This window comes from Fundulus heteroclitus, chromosome 16 (assembly GCF_011125445.2).
Source record: "Fundulus heteroclitus isolate FHET01 chromosome 16, MU-UCD_Fhet_4.1, whole genome shotgun sequence".
NCBI lineage: Eukaryota > Metazoa > Chordata > Actinopteri > Cyprinodontiformes > Fundulidae > Fundulus > Fundulus heteroclitus.
The window spans coordinates 15,191,693-15,204,764 of record NC_046376.1 but is presented as its reverse complement, the minus strand read 5'-3'; the positions used below and the strand labels follow the sequence as shown (position 1 = coordinate 15,204,764).

The window sequence follows — 13,072 nt, the reverse complement described above, 5'->3', positions numbered from 1 at the left end:
ATTCCAGGCAGTAATTACAGTCAGTGCCCATAAATGTGTAATATGTTTAGAGTATGATATGCCAAAGCAGCAGCATGGTACAGAATGCATGATTGTCCTCTGCAGCAGCTTCCCTAAGGATTTACACAGGGAATCTTAATGTTCCCTGTTACTTTTGTTTGTTTTATATATGAACAAGTTTGATGTTGTGTATACAAAATTAAACACTGCATTTCTTTTTTTCTTTTTTGCTGATGGTACGGTGATACGTCCAACTTATCAGCTCCAGGTCCAACATTATTTCAAAACATTTTAAGCCACTTTGTGGAATTCTTAACTATTTCAGAGGACCAGTTTGAGTATGTCGAACTTCAAATACAACTTCAGCTCAATTTACATCTCAAATGTGTCACCAATATGTATGGTTTAGTGATCCAGTGTCTGATTGTAAAAACTGATGAAACTTGAGTTTCTCAGATATCTTATCTTCCAGCCTCACATACAGCAGCTGGAAGAGAAACAAAAAAAAAAACATATTTTGGAAACATGGTTTATTTTTTTAGAATCAAGTTTTGTCTTTCTTTTGGAATACAAAGGCCTTAAATCTGCTACCTATTATCTTTTCCTAATTGTACAGAGATGTAACTAAAATTAACACCTCGTTACAGTGCATACAAGCTCTTGATACAGTTAACCACATGGGCCTCAGATTCATTACAAATACTAAGACTCTGTGTCATCCTTTTTTGTTGTATTCACAAATTAGATAATCTACTCTGCTGGTATGAAAATCATTGTCATGTCCTCCTTCATCAATTATTCTTGCCATTTTATCTTTATAGGTGAAGTCTTACATTCTTGCAAAACAGTGCGATAGGTTCCATTGATAGGTTCTTGCGATAGGTTACCTCCTTCATTCTGATATCCTGTTCCTATTGACTGGACCAAATGCTTATAGTCTACTGAGATGGAGGAAGAAAATCTAACATTTTGCTACATCTGTCAGCAAATCTATCAAATGTCTCGATTTTAATGTTTTGGGGGATTATTGCTTAAATACACATGACATTGGAATCAGTTTTAGTTTTCGCTCATATGTTTTACTATATGTGAAATTGTAATATGTGGGATTTATCAAACTCTTGCAATCAGGATCAGGACATAGGTATAACTAAGATGCTAAATACTTATGACTGAATAAATTACAGATTAGATAAAATAAAACTCTTTACTATCTACTTAAACCGATTATAGTCCAACTTTTTTTGTAAATTAACCATTCCAATTTTCCACAAAAAACCACCAGGGTGCAGACATGAGCTTTCTCTAAAAAAAAAGAAGAAAATAATAATAATACACGTCTAAATAATGTTTCTGAGATTGGTCCTAATGGTGAACTTCAAACATTCCGAATTGATTCAACTAATGATAAACCCTGGGACCCCTGAGTCTACTCTCCACCAGGAGTCGCAGGAAAGAGCGAAAGCGTCACAGCACAACTCTCTCAGATTAAGAAATCCGACGTTTACGGCGCCGTTTTCTGCGCGGACAGGAGGAGATGTGGGTGTACACACTAGTTGTGCTGTGTGGCTTTACTGTGCTTCAGCTCAGATGAGCTCACACAGCCGATGCGCACATCGTAGGATCCTACCAATGTAAAAAGGCGTACGGAAACCGAGCGGCAGCCTGTTAGTCAGTGGGAAGTGTGTACGCTTTTTGTGCAAAGCCTGTCGACTTCCCGCATCACAAAGTAAATAGAGAGAAGCTCAAACGGTATTGTGTTAATTTCTTTCACGTTGGAGAGACTCGGTGGATTTGCAGGTTTTCTGTCGGGATAGGGATCCACTCTTCATCGCAGACGGGACTTGACTTCAGACTCAGCGGCTGATGAAAAGAATCCTCTACTTTGAACACTCTGCTGTTCGCTTTTTTTCCCTTTCTTTCTCCCTTTTTCGTACGATGCCAGGAATCCTTCTATTATACACTGTCCACTTCAAGCCGGGCTGTTCATCTGGAAGGGCGCCAGACCTTCAGTCTCTCCAATATGCAAGTTCCGTCCAATAAATTGTGACATTGCCTGTCAGCACCGGAGTAAGAAATCAAAAAGAGACGTGATATTCCTCCGGAATTTTAACGACCTATTTCCCCAGCCATCCTGATAAATATGCGCTTTGGTTGGATTAGGGTGGTTTGGTCCAGCTTGGCGCTTTTTTTAGTTGGAGCGGCGCTGATGGGGACTGATTCTTACTGTTGATTTTGTCCATGCAAGACTCGGGGTGGAAACATGTCTGGCCACTTCTTTGAGAGGATCGCTGCTATCAGAGATGGCATTTTGGTCCAGCACTTCGGTTTTTACGTCTAAAGTGCCCCGGAAAATCTTATTCATGTTCACCCTCTCCCTTTCTGTCACCTACTTGTTCTACAGCTTGATGAGCTGCTACAACTCGCTGCAGTTCCCGCTGCAGGAGAACTATTTATTTCAAGGCAGGCTGGTGACAGAGGATACAACTTTTGTGACACTGAGGGAGAAACTTTACTCGGCATCGCCAGGCTTCACGGAATTCACGCAGGCTGAGGGAACAACCTCGGCTCCGACGGCAAGGGAGCAAGATGAGGCCGAACAAAGGACAGTGGAGTGGATTAGGACGCAGGCGTCTCCGACGAAATCCGCGGCGGCGTTTCGCTCCACCGCGCCGGAGAGGGACCGCCAGGAGGTCAGCACCACGGACAGCGAACTCAGGATGAACTGCACGTCGGATTACGGGGAGAAGAAACTTCCCCAAGCCATTATAATCGGGGTGAAGAAAGGGGGGACCCGAGCCCTGCTTGAGGCTCTCAGGGTGCACCCAGACGTGAGAGCCGTCGGGAATGAGCCACATTTCTTTGACAGGAACTACGAGAAAGGGCTGGACTGGTACAGGTGAGATCTCAAATCCCACCTTTTATGGTCTTAAACAATGCATTGCAGATGCAGTTAAAATCACGGCAAGTGAGGCTTCTGAAACCTAATTTTGTCACCTGGTGAATGATTGATGGTGACAATTACCTTGTGTGTGATTCACAAATCAGTTTTCAAAATCCGTCGTGCAAACTCAGGCTGCAATATCTGCTGCGTTTCTTTCACGGAAGTAACAAGCACATACAAATGGGGAAGCAATTCATTATTGTAATTATTCTTGGGCTGGTTTTTACACACTAACATTGGTTTAATGTTATACATCCACAGCAAAATATCATAAATAATACGGTGACATCTCTCTCATTTTTGTTTGAAAACGGTAAATAAAATGATGTCCCAAATCCTTTTCTTTTATGTCGTCGTAAGTCAGATTCTAAACTCCACTTTTCCAGATTTTGATAAGAAGACTGTCTAAGATTTAAAAATGACGCACCTGAACATAGTTTTCAGCTCGGTGCTTTTACAACTCTTCAAAACGAGATAAATGGTTGAGGTGTCAGTGGAAACACACAGAAAGTAATTATAGACTGAAAGGATCCAAAAGCCTTACAGATTCCTGCATCTGGGTTATATAAATCAGAATTACACTTATATCTTTAATGTACCTTTAAAGTCCTCCATTCTGTTTCATGAATATAATTCGCTACATGTTTATTGGTATGTTTAATTAATGATGAATTCTGAGAATTGTTCTACACTAAGTTATTTCCAGGCAGTTAAATTTTGGCACTAACAATAGGCAATCTATTCAATAATGTGTGTGACAAACAATCTCTGAATTGTCTAAAATGTAATTATTTTTCATTGATATTACCACCTATGGAATATTCAAAAAGTTAATAACCAAACACTCCCTTCATTCAAATAACATACATCCAAAGCGTGTTACCTATATTTGCTAAATCCCTAATTGCGTCTCAGGTTTGGAACTAGTTCTTAAACCTTTTTGAATTGTTAACACCACAAGCACCTTTACTCCAGGTTTATTATCTGGACCTCACTGATGTGTTCATGGGAAGAAGAAAAAAATAATTTTGTGGCCACATTCATGGTTAGTTGGCCATGGCTCATTTAAGTGCTGTTCTCACAAGTTTTTGGCCATGCACACGTTTTCAAATGGAATCAATGAGCTGATGAGAACGACGCTGACTCAAATTCCCTTCTGCTCCTTTGTAGAACTTGGTTTGTTATGTTTGGCTTGTGGAACATCTGCTTTCATCCTGCTGCATAGACACGGGAACTCTCGGCTGCTCATTTAGCCTGTGCTAATGCAAGCTGTTTCATTATGCTTACGGTGAAAGGCTCATTAGACAGGAAGACGACATGCTTACATAAATAATAACAAATGTGCTTGTTGCTTTTTGGGTCCCTGGGCTTCAAAACTTTTTGAAGAAGGATTAATTTTAATTCTAACATTGCCATATTTAGGACAACTACCAAAGGATTTCAGTTTCAGAGAAGACAAGAATATCTAAGAAAACTCCATGCTTCACAATTTAGGAGGACACGCTGAAAAAAAAATCAAGATTTATATTCTAATTTAAACTGCCAAGAAGAATAGTTAAATGGTTAAAAAAGTAGCAAGCCACTTTTCCTTTTCACCGATAAAGAAATTAATTTGACTAAAGCTTGCCTCTGAATGATGCATTACATGACATCTTTCTCCTCAGCTGGTAATGCTCTGGCTAATGTGCACTTAATGGAAGTGAAATTATGATCACTTACAGATGTTTGAAACATCAGTGTAGTTAAATGAGACCGGTGATCTCATAAAGTGGGATTCATAAATTTAGGACTGTCTAAGTAACACCTGCTCCACATCTTGATGGATATGATAGATAAACTACAGGGAATATGACCCTAACGCATCATTTATAGATGTGTTTTTTAAGCATGTGTGTGTGTTCGGTATTTTTTTAACCCAAAGCCCTAACCTTGTTTGGCACAGTTTCTTAATCTCATTACACAGTCCTACACATATCCAGTTTTAGTCATCTGAAGAGAGATGCATTGATGGACTATATTTATTTAATATGAAATAATTTATTTGGCCAGTGCTCCAGCATAACTTTAACAGGTGATACAAAAAAGCAAAAAAAAAAAAAAAAAAAAAAAGTTTTTTAGAGGATATTTCTACTCTTTTTTTATTTAAAATCTTTCATCTTTAGAGAAGAGCCTATGATTCGTTGTCAAAATAAATATGTTCTTCAGGTTTGAAAACTGCTATAAATGTCATATGTACTGTATATTTAACTAAGCCTTTAAGAATTGCTGTCTTATTCTTCCGATACCTGATCGTGTCTTTAAAAATGGTTAAGGGTCTTGTTAAACAGGTTAAGTGCTGTATCATGTATATCACACCAGATGCTAAGGTTTTAGTTTTAAAGTGAAGAGTACAGGCAGAATATTTGGAAATTGATGCCCATACTAATGTACTTACAGTGGTTGGCCTTTTTGCCCTTTAAATGGCCAAAATTATTATGTCATTAGCAGGCATTATGTTATTGGCCATTATTACTTTTTGGTTGATACACCCACAGTTAGTTTTCTGACAGAGACCAACAGATTTATTTTATCTAAAATGTTCCAGTATTTCACAGAGGTGATGATGTCATGTACTCAGATATGGTGATGAGAGCAACAAGCTGCAGGGTTCTGAGGTCCTCTTCAGTAGTTAACAATGGATGTTAGCTGGCATACCATCTCTTCTTCTGGTGTTTCTAGAAAAAAAAAAACATAACATGTGCAAAAGTATAACATGCATACATGACAAGGTATGAAACAGAGTGATAGCATCTTCACTCTCATGTGACCAGAGCACACAGTTTGAGTTTAGTTTGAGTTTAAGTCACAATAGCTTTTAGAAAACTCCACAATGTTCCATTCATGATGGTAGGACAGATATTTTTTTTTAACTTTCTGGATTTTTTTTTTTTTTTTTTTAGCATGCCATAAAAAAGGTTGTCTTTAGTTGTTATGGAAACCTGATCACCTCAAGATGCCATGTTTTGTGGCAGTTCTCTAATAGTAAGCTTTCGATATATATATTCTTACTGCCTTACTAACCCAATTATTGTGCATGGTAACATGATCATGGTTTTTCCTTGTCATGCCCAGTGTCCAGTGGCAAAAAGAAATGGACTTGTGTGTCCCATTGTATTTAGACAACAGAAAACCACAATGTCATGTCTTAATAATTGAAAGTTCCCTGACAATGTAATCATCTTAAAAAATAGGTAATGTATGGATGGGAAATGGATAATGGATAGATGAATGGATATCAATAGGAATTGACACTACTGCAACAAAACATAAATTTACTTTAAGACTTTTTAGGGGTATGAAATCTAGAGGCAGCTATGTTTGTTAAAATAGTTCAAGTAGAAATTTGGACAGTTCAATATTTCTTACTGAGATTAATCATTTAGACATGTAAAAAAAGTTTCAGCTTTTTCAAAAATTATGAAGTTACATGTTTAATAAATCCGCAGAGATGTACAGATTTCTATAAAGATATTTAAGAATCCAAGATGTGACAGGTACCAAAGATAAGCTTTGGCAGTCGCTTGATGCTTTGTACTTATTAGTCCACATGGGCAGCTTATCTAAAGTTTTTTTTTATTATTAATTTGAGATGCTATCCCAATATTACCACACAGTGAGGACCTTCAATAGCCAATCAACAAATATGCCTTTATTTGTGAGTAGAAAGAATGAGGCATCATGGCAATGATTTTATCTCTTTTCTTTATTTTTGCCTCAAACTGGTGCATATACTCACTCTGCAATCGAAAATTTCCGATGCGTGATAATGAATACGACAATTTTTATCACCAGCTCTCAAGTCTTTGCTGTTTATGCTTTAGTGGAAAGATAATGTATCTCATAAACTCCACTAAAGAATGACATCGATTATCAGTCATACATGAAGATGTGTGCCTGCTGAGGGTGAACACTCACAGCAGGAAGTTGCTCCGTTGAGACATGTTTAATGAGGATGTAATGCATTAGACACGTTAAACGTTTGGTATTTTCACTTTAGGTAAATGTCAAACAATGGCGCTCACTGAAATGTTAGCTAACAGAGTGAATACCATAGTAAGAATCTATAATTTGCTGTCAGAAAATATGATATTATTTTTAACCAATATAAATAAGTAAATCATCTTGGAAAATATTTACTATTGAAAATGTACTAAAATCTGATTGTCACCATCCTTCCACATTGTTAAAAATAAGATGATTCTGAGAACTGTCTAAGACTGTCCATTTTGGAGGAATGTGGGTTGGAAAGCAACAACACAGCGGGGGATATCTTATCTGCTGAGACTCTCTTCTGCATTGTATTGGTGTCTGCCAGCAACAGTCAGGAGTGCTTTAGTAGCATTTTCACCAGGTTCAATAATAGCTTTTTTTCATATTTAACACTCTTAAAATATTTAACACTCTTAGTGTTGGAACTATGTTGGAAAATATACTTCGTAATTATTAGTAAAATCTCGTCACTGTTTTTTTTTTTTTTTGGGTGTTTTTTTGGGTGGGGGGGAGCAGTTCTTAGCATTTAATTAATGTTCACGGTATATTTTATATTTTACCTTTAAAACTTTAACTGCTTTGTGTGTTCACTGTATTATGTGTTACAGGTGTAACTGGATATTAACTACTATAATAATAATAATAAAACAAACTCTGAAATACTAAAACATTGAGCAGAATTTATAAAAAATTGCCTTTAAAATTAAGTTTCGGTCTTTATCATGCTCTGTCAAGAGGCTACAATGTGACCTATGCAAATCATGCAAAATTTCAAAGAGGTTCACAGATCCCTGAAAATGAACTCTTCAATAGAAAAAAAACACAGAAGGACATTTCTAAGTTAAAAAACAGCTATTGTAACAGTTCCTTATATCTGCAATATATGAAGAAATTAGTAAATAATTTCATATCTGCTTTAACAAAAACTGTGAGAATGTGGTGAGTTAACATTTACTTTTAATATTTATCAGTATAAAACTTTAACAAATATAAAAAAAAATAATAATATGTTGGACATTATCATATATCGTATCTTTTGGACTGTAAGGCACACTTAACATCCTTAAATTTTCTCAAAAATTGATGGTGTGCCTTATAATCCGGTGCACCTTATGTATGATTACTGTTGTGCTTACTGACCGATTTTATGTGGTACAATGCGCTCAAAATTCTGTTAAATTTGTAAATAGAACTTTGGTTGGCAACAAAGCCACTCCGCTCAATGCATATTCGGAGCATTACGGTACACTGTGTCACTACCTGAACGACCCTGTAACAGGATCCCTGAGCCAACTACAAGACTGCTTGTCTGTAATATCTGAACTAGAAGTGCATTCATGTAAGGTAGCCTGCGCCCAGAGTACGTGCTCGCAGATTAGATTTCTCTAATGAAAAACGGGGACATCTCGCTGCAGAACATCTGCAGGGATTGGTTTGCTTTGTCTGAGCAGCAACGCCGACGCGGCGGAGAAGGTGTGTTCGGCAAAGGTCTTCTACTTCAGGACAGTGGTAAGACTGGATAAATACCTGTTGTTGTGCTATACTTTTTTACTCCGTCATGATACACTGAAATTAGGGACATTTCCGGGCTTTTTCGACAGCTTTTGTCAGGTACAGGTCATCCAAAATAGGGTCTGTCCCCGGAAACCGAGGATGTCTAGTCATCCTACCGGAGGGACTGAGTGATATTACACACTTGGGAAGAATATGTAATGCGCCTTATAATCTGGTGTGTCTTATATGTGGACAAAACACACATATACATGTTAATTCATGGTGCGCATTATAATCTGGTGCACCTTATGGTCCAAAATATACTGTAACTGGTGGTACTGTTGGTTTAACACATAAAGGTAACAGCAGTCTGAAGGAATTGTAATGCCCAAACTAAAAATCCAAGTAGCTAATAAATAGTCTTGATCAAAATTAAAAAGGGATTTGAGGTTTTATAAGGTTTTATTAATGTACGACTTACCATAGAAAGACAAAAAAGGATGTATAAGCTACATAAGAAACTGGCTTTATTTAAATAAAACTAACATCTTGTTTTGAAGTGTGAGAAAACTGCCAGTGCCTCAAAGGTTATAATGTGCTCACTTCAGGGAATCAAACTGCTCCTGTAGAAAAATATTCAAACAAAAGATAAATCAGCTCCCTGCAAAGCAGAGCAAGGGTCTAACAGAGGTTTGCAAGCTCTAATATCTCCATGTTATTAAAACGACACTTTAACCCCTTTGCAATAAAAGCAAAAAGGATGTTCCTATAAATCTTTTGCAAGAGATCGTCCTAGCCTTTCACTGCTAGGCCCCTGAGCTCAGACAGGAGTCAGCAATAGTGCTAAACCCAGTGGAATTTAGTTACAGAAAACTCCAGATTAATTTCAGCAAATTCAATTTGACAGCCTACTATATATTTTTGTTTTTTGTTGCCAGTTTTTCAGTTGTCATTTATTCATGATCAAGCATGGCCTTTGTAACTAGATGTCGCAGTGTTGCCATTTCCAAGGATGTTTTTTTGTGCTTTGTATGAGTTGCTGTGTTCTCTAATCAATGGGTTACTATTCAACTATCATCAAGATGAAACAGTTCTTTGCACACCATCATGACATTTTCTTTTTCTATAAACAGAAAACAGAAAAGCTCGTTCATGGCAGAAGCATCAGTGTATTGAGGCTAAATAAGCAGATATGGGGTTTTAAAAAACATGTGGTGAAACATTTGGTTTTCTGCATTGTGATTCTTTGGTCATGTGAAAGGACTTGGTGACAGGAGGTGTTTAATGGAGATGTTGATCCATGGGCAAGCCCAGCAGCAGAAAGTCCAAATCCAGCATTTATCCCTTGTTTAGCCCTTCTTTACCTCTCTCAGTTCGCTTCACGGGGCAGCTTAGCTCCTGACTCCTTCCCCCTGAATGGTAGCCGAGGACTCCACTCACTAAGAAGATGAGACAGAGCAAGGTGGGCCAGATCCCCGAGCAGGCAGGATGCCATCCCCTCCAGCTGGGCCTGTGAGCCACAGCAGTGCCTCCCTGTCCCATAGCTCCCCGACGTGGCGGAATCTGCCGAAGCCTGATAAGCCGGAGCCAAGACTCACAAGGACGTACCTCTCAGTGCTCCGATGCCGATGTTGCAGTTGTGGAATTAAACTTCTTAATTAGCAGCGCACCCCTGAACTCTCAGGAGAGTGGACCACATCATTCAGGTCTTTCTCGTTGCCCATCACCTTTCCACTCCATTCAACTAACAAACATCACAGAGCTGAGAGACTTCAGTGACAACAGAAGCAATCAAGCTTATTTCCTGTTTGACAGTCTGTTTAGATTCAGCATAGCTCAGAAAGATAATTCATTATTTCAAAGCACGAGTAGGCCTGCCGGTATATCTTCTTCTTGCACACAGAAATACACACATAGTAACCTCTAAAATAATGTATAGGGCAGTCACTCTGCCATCTTTTCCACCTCATTAGATCAATATTATGATGAAGCCATGTACTTCAAGTGAGAATTGACTTATCTTGGTGAAAGGGCACTGGTTGGTGATTGTCAAACATTCAACTGATTGCAAAGTGTAGTAGAGTACCAATGAGTGCTTGTACAATCTAAAAGTGGGAACCCTCATATACAGCGCTGTGAAGAAGTAATTGCCCTCTTACAGATTGTTTCAGTTTTTGCTTTTTTTGTTTTAGGTTGTCAATAAAATGTATGTACGAAAAAAAAATAAACCACTTATTACAAAATTCAGTTTTAAAACGATGAGCTATTCAAACCAGCCTGGCCCTAATAGTTAAAACAAAGTAATTGTCCCCTAAACCTGATAGCAGGTTATGTCCAGCCCTGGCAGCAACAATGGCCCTCAAACGTTTCAGACAACTAGCAATGATTATTAACATCACTTTGGAGGATTTTTTTTGCCCACTTTTATTTTAACTGTTATTTTAATTCAGCCACTTTAGAGGATTTTCTGTAAGAATGGCTTGTTCAGTGTCATGCCATTGGATCTCAATCAGATTTAAATCCAGTCTTTCAATAGGCCACACCAAAAACCTTAGTTTTGCCTTTTTGAGATATGCAGAAGGTATTCTGCTGGTGTCCTTTGCATCACTCTCCAGCAGTAAAACCCAACAGCACTCAAAATCAAACACTAATGGACAAATGTTGTCCTTCAGGACTTTTCAGTAGAGAGTAGAGTTTAAGGTTCAAGCAGTTACAGCCATTTAGGTGCAGAAGCAGCAAAGCAGCTCCAAAGCATGTTACTACCACAATGTCTCACTGTTATTTGAAACTTTGTGTCATAAGTCCACAGAATTTTCCAAAAGTCATGGGTAGCTTGGTCTTTGTGCCTTTTTTTGGTCAGCAGTGGTTGTTGCCCCAGAACTAAAATTTTCCCCTGTCTCTCATTGTTGAATCGTGAACTGTGACCTTTAAAGAGAACAGTGTCATTGTTCTCTCTTCTGGATAAGATGTCAATGCAGTCTTGGAGTGATTTTGGTAAGATTCACCATGTTTCCATGTTTTTCCATTTGAGTATTAACTCCCCACTATATTTGACTGGTGTCTCAAACGCTCTGAAATTGCACTGGAGTCTTTTCTATACTGATAAAGTGTTTCTCATCTGTTCTTAAATTTTATACAACCAGGACAGGATAAATTGCTTTTTAATTTTTCACCTACTTCATGTTGTGATACAGGTCCTAATTAAGTGATTTATGACATCTAAATGTATGTTAGTATTTAGGACTGCCTGTGGGAGGTATAATTAACTCAGCTTTCTATAAAGTGTGATTAATAATGACTGTGATTAAAAAAGGGAGGATTATTTTTTTCACACGGGGTCAGTTTAATTTGCATAACTACCCCCATATTAGATGAAATCATTTCATAACTTATTTTTGTGTTTACTAAGATTATCCATCTGATATTAAAACGTGTTCAATTATATGAAAATTTGAGGTGTGACAAAAGGCAAAAACAGATGAACTCTGTAAGGAGACAGATAAGTTCTTCACAGCATTTTAATTTTAGTAAAGTTGATATATTATAGGCATTTTATTTCAGCTTCTATAATTTCTGAATTTGACAGTTTACCTTTTGAATTCACAACTGGTCTACATAGCTTTGAGTATAATTTCAATTTGCTATCCAATATCTACCTTACTGTAAAAGATTCTTGAAATATTATAGCAATACTAAATTTTGACATTGTAATATCTCAAGAAACCATGTAGTAAAAAATGTAAAAGTAAAAACAAGCATTTCCTGAGATCACAAGATAAAACTAGCTTGTTTATGGATATATAACAGCACATGCATGATCTCAATAAATCACAATATAATTAGAAACAGCAGGTGCTGTGGTCCAAGGCTACAATAGACACGGGGAATATCAAAAAGTAACTATGTTTACATGCACACATATTAATTCACTCCTGAAATGCATTTACATGCACCAGGCTTTATTCAGAATAGAAGTGCTTTGACATGCGCACAGTTGTCAAATTTCCCTAAAAAAAAAACACAGACGAGTTTGTACTTCCCTCTGTACTGAATAAAAAAATGCTGAAATGTGTTCATTCTGTGACTTCTTAGCACCCAGAATGGACCCGTGCCACGTTCTAAGAATGGTTGAGATGTTACTGCTCACCCTAATTAGGCTACAGGCTCAGAAACACATGCTATTGGTCTTCCTGAGTTGGTCTTCTTGAGTTGGTCTTTCAGGATGAGAGAAACAGGGAACACTTGTGCAGTCAGAGATGTTTACCCCAATCCGAATGACATGATCAGAACAAGTGTTTAGATGGATGCTGTTCAGGGGAAGGCTCGGCATAAACCACTTGCCTCATGTATTTAACTCTGACTTGTCTTAATCAACCCCATTGTTCCGATGGGCCTGTTTACAAGACACATTTTTATTCCTATCCGCACTTTATTGAGATTACTTATGTCCATGTAAACATAGCTAGTGTGATTAACATAAAATTGTACAATAATGTTAAGGTAGTGAAAAAAGAATAAAAAAATATTGTCACCTTTGTGAATAAATAGACAAATTTGGCTTGTATGTAACTACCAAATCTTCACTTCGAGTATCATTATTTTTGT

The 13,072-nt window shown here is 37.6% G+C and overlaps 1 protein-coding gene across 1 annotated transcript in view; it reads left to right on the top strand.

The window, feature by feature from the left end:
• The first annotated feature begins 1,511 nt into the window (after positions 1 to 1,511).
• hs3st4 (heparan sulfate (glucosamine) 3-O-sulfotransferase 4) overlaps positions 1,512 to 13,072 on the top strand; it is a 98,050-nt gene continuing 86,489 nt past the window's right edge. Inside the window, exon 1 of the mRNA XM_012858091.3 lies at positions 1,512 to 2,899. Coding sequence (XP_012713545.2) covers positions 2,304 to 2,899 — 596 coding nt within the window. The 5' untranslated portion in view covers positions 1,512 to 2,303. The remainder of the gene's footprint in view (positions 2,900 to 13,072) is intronic.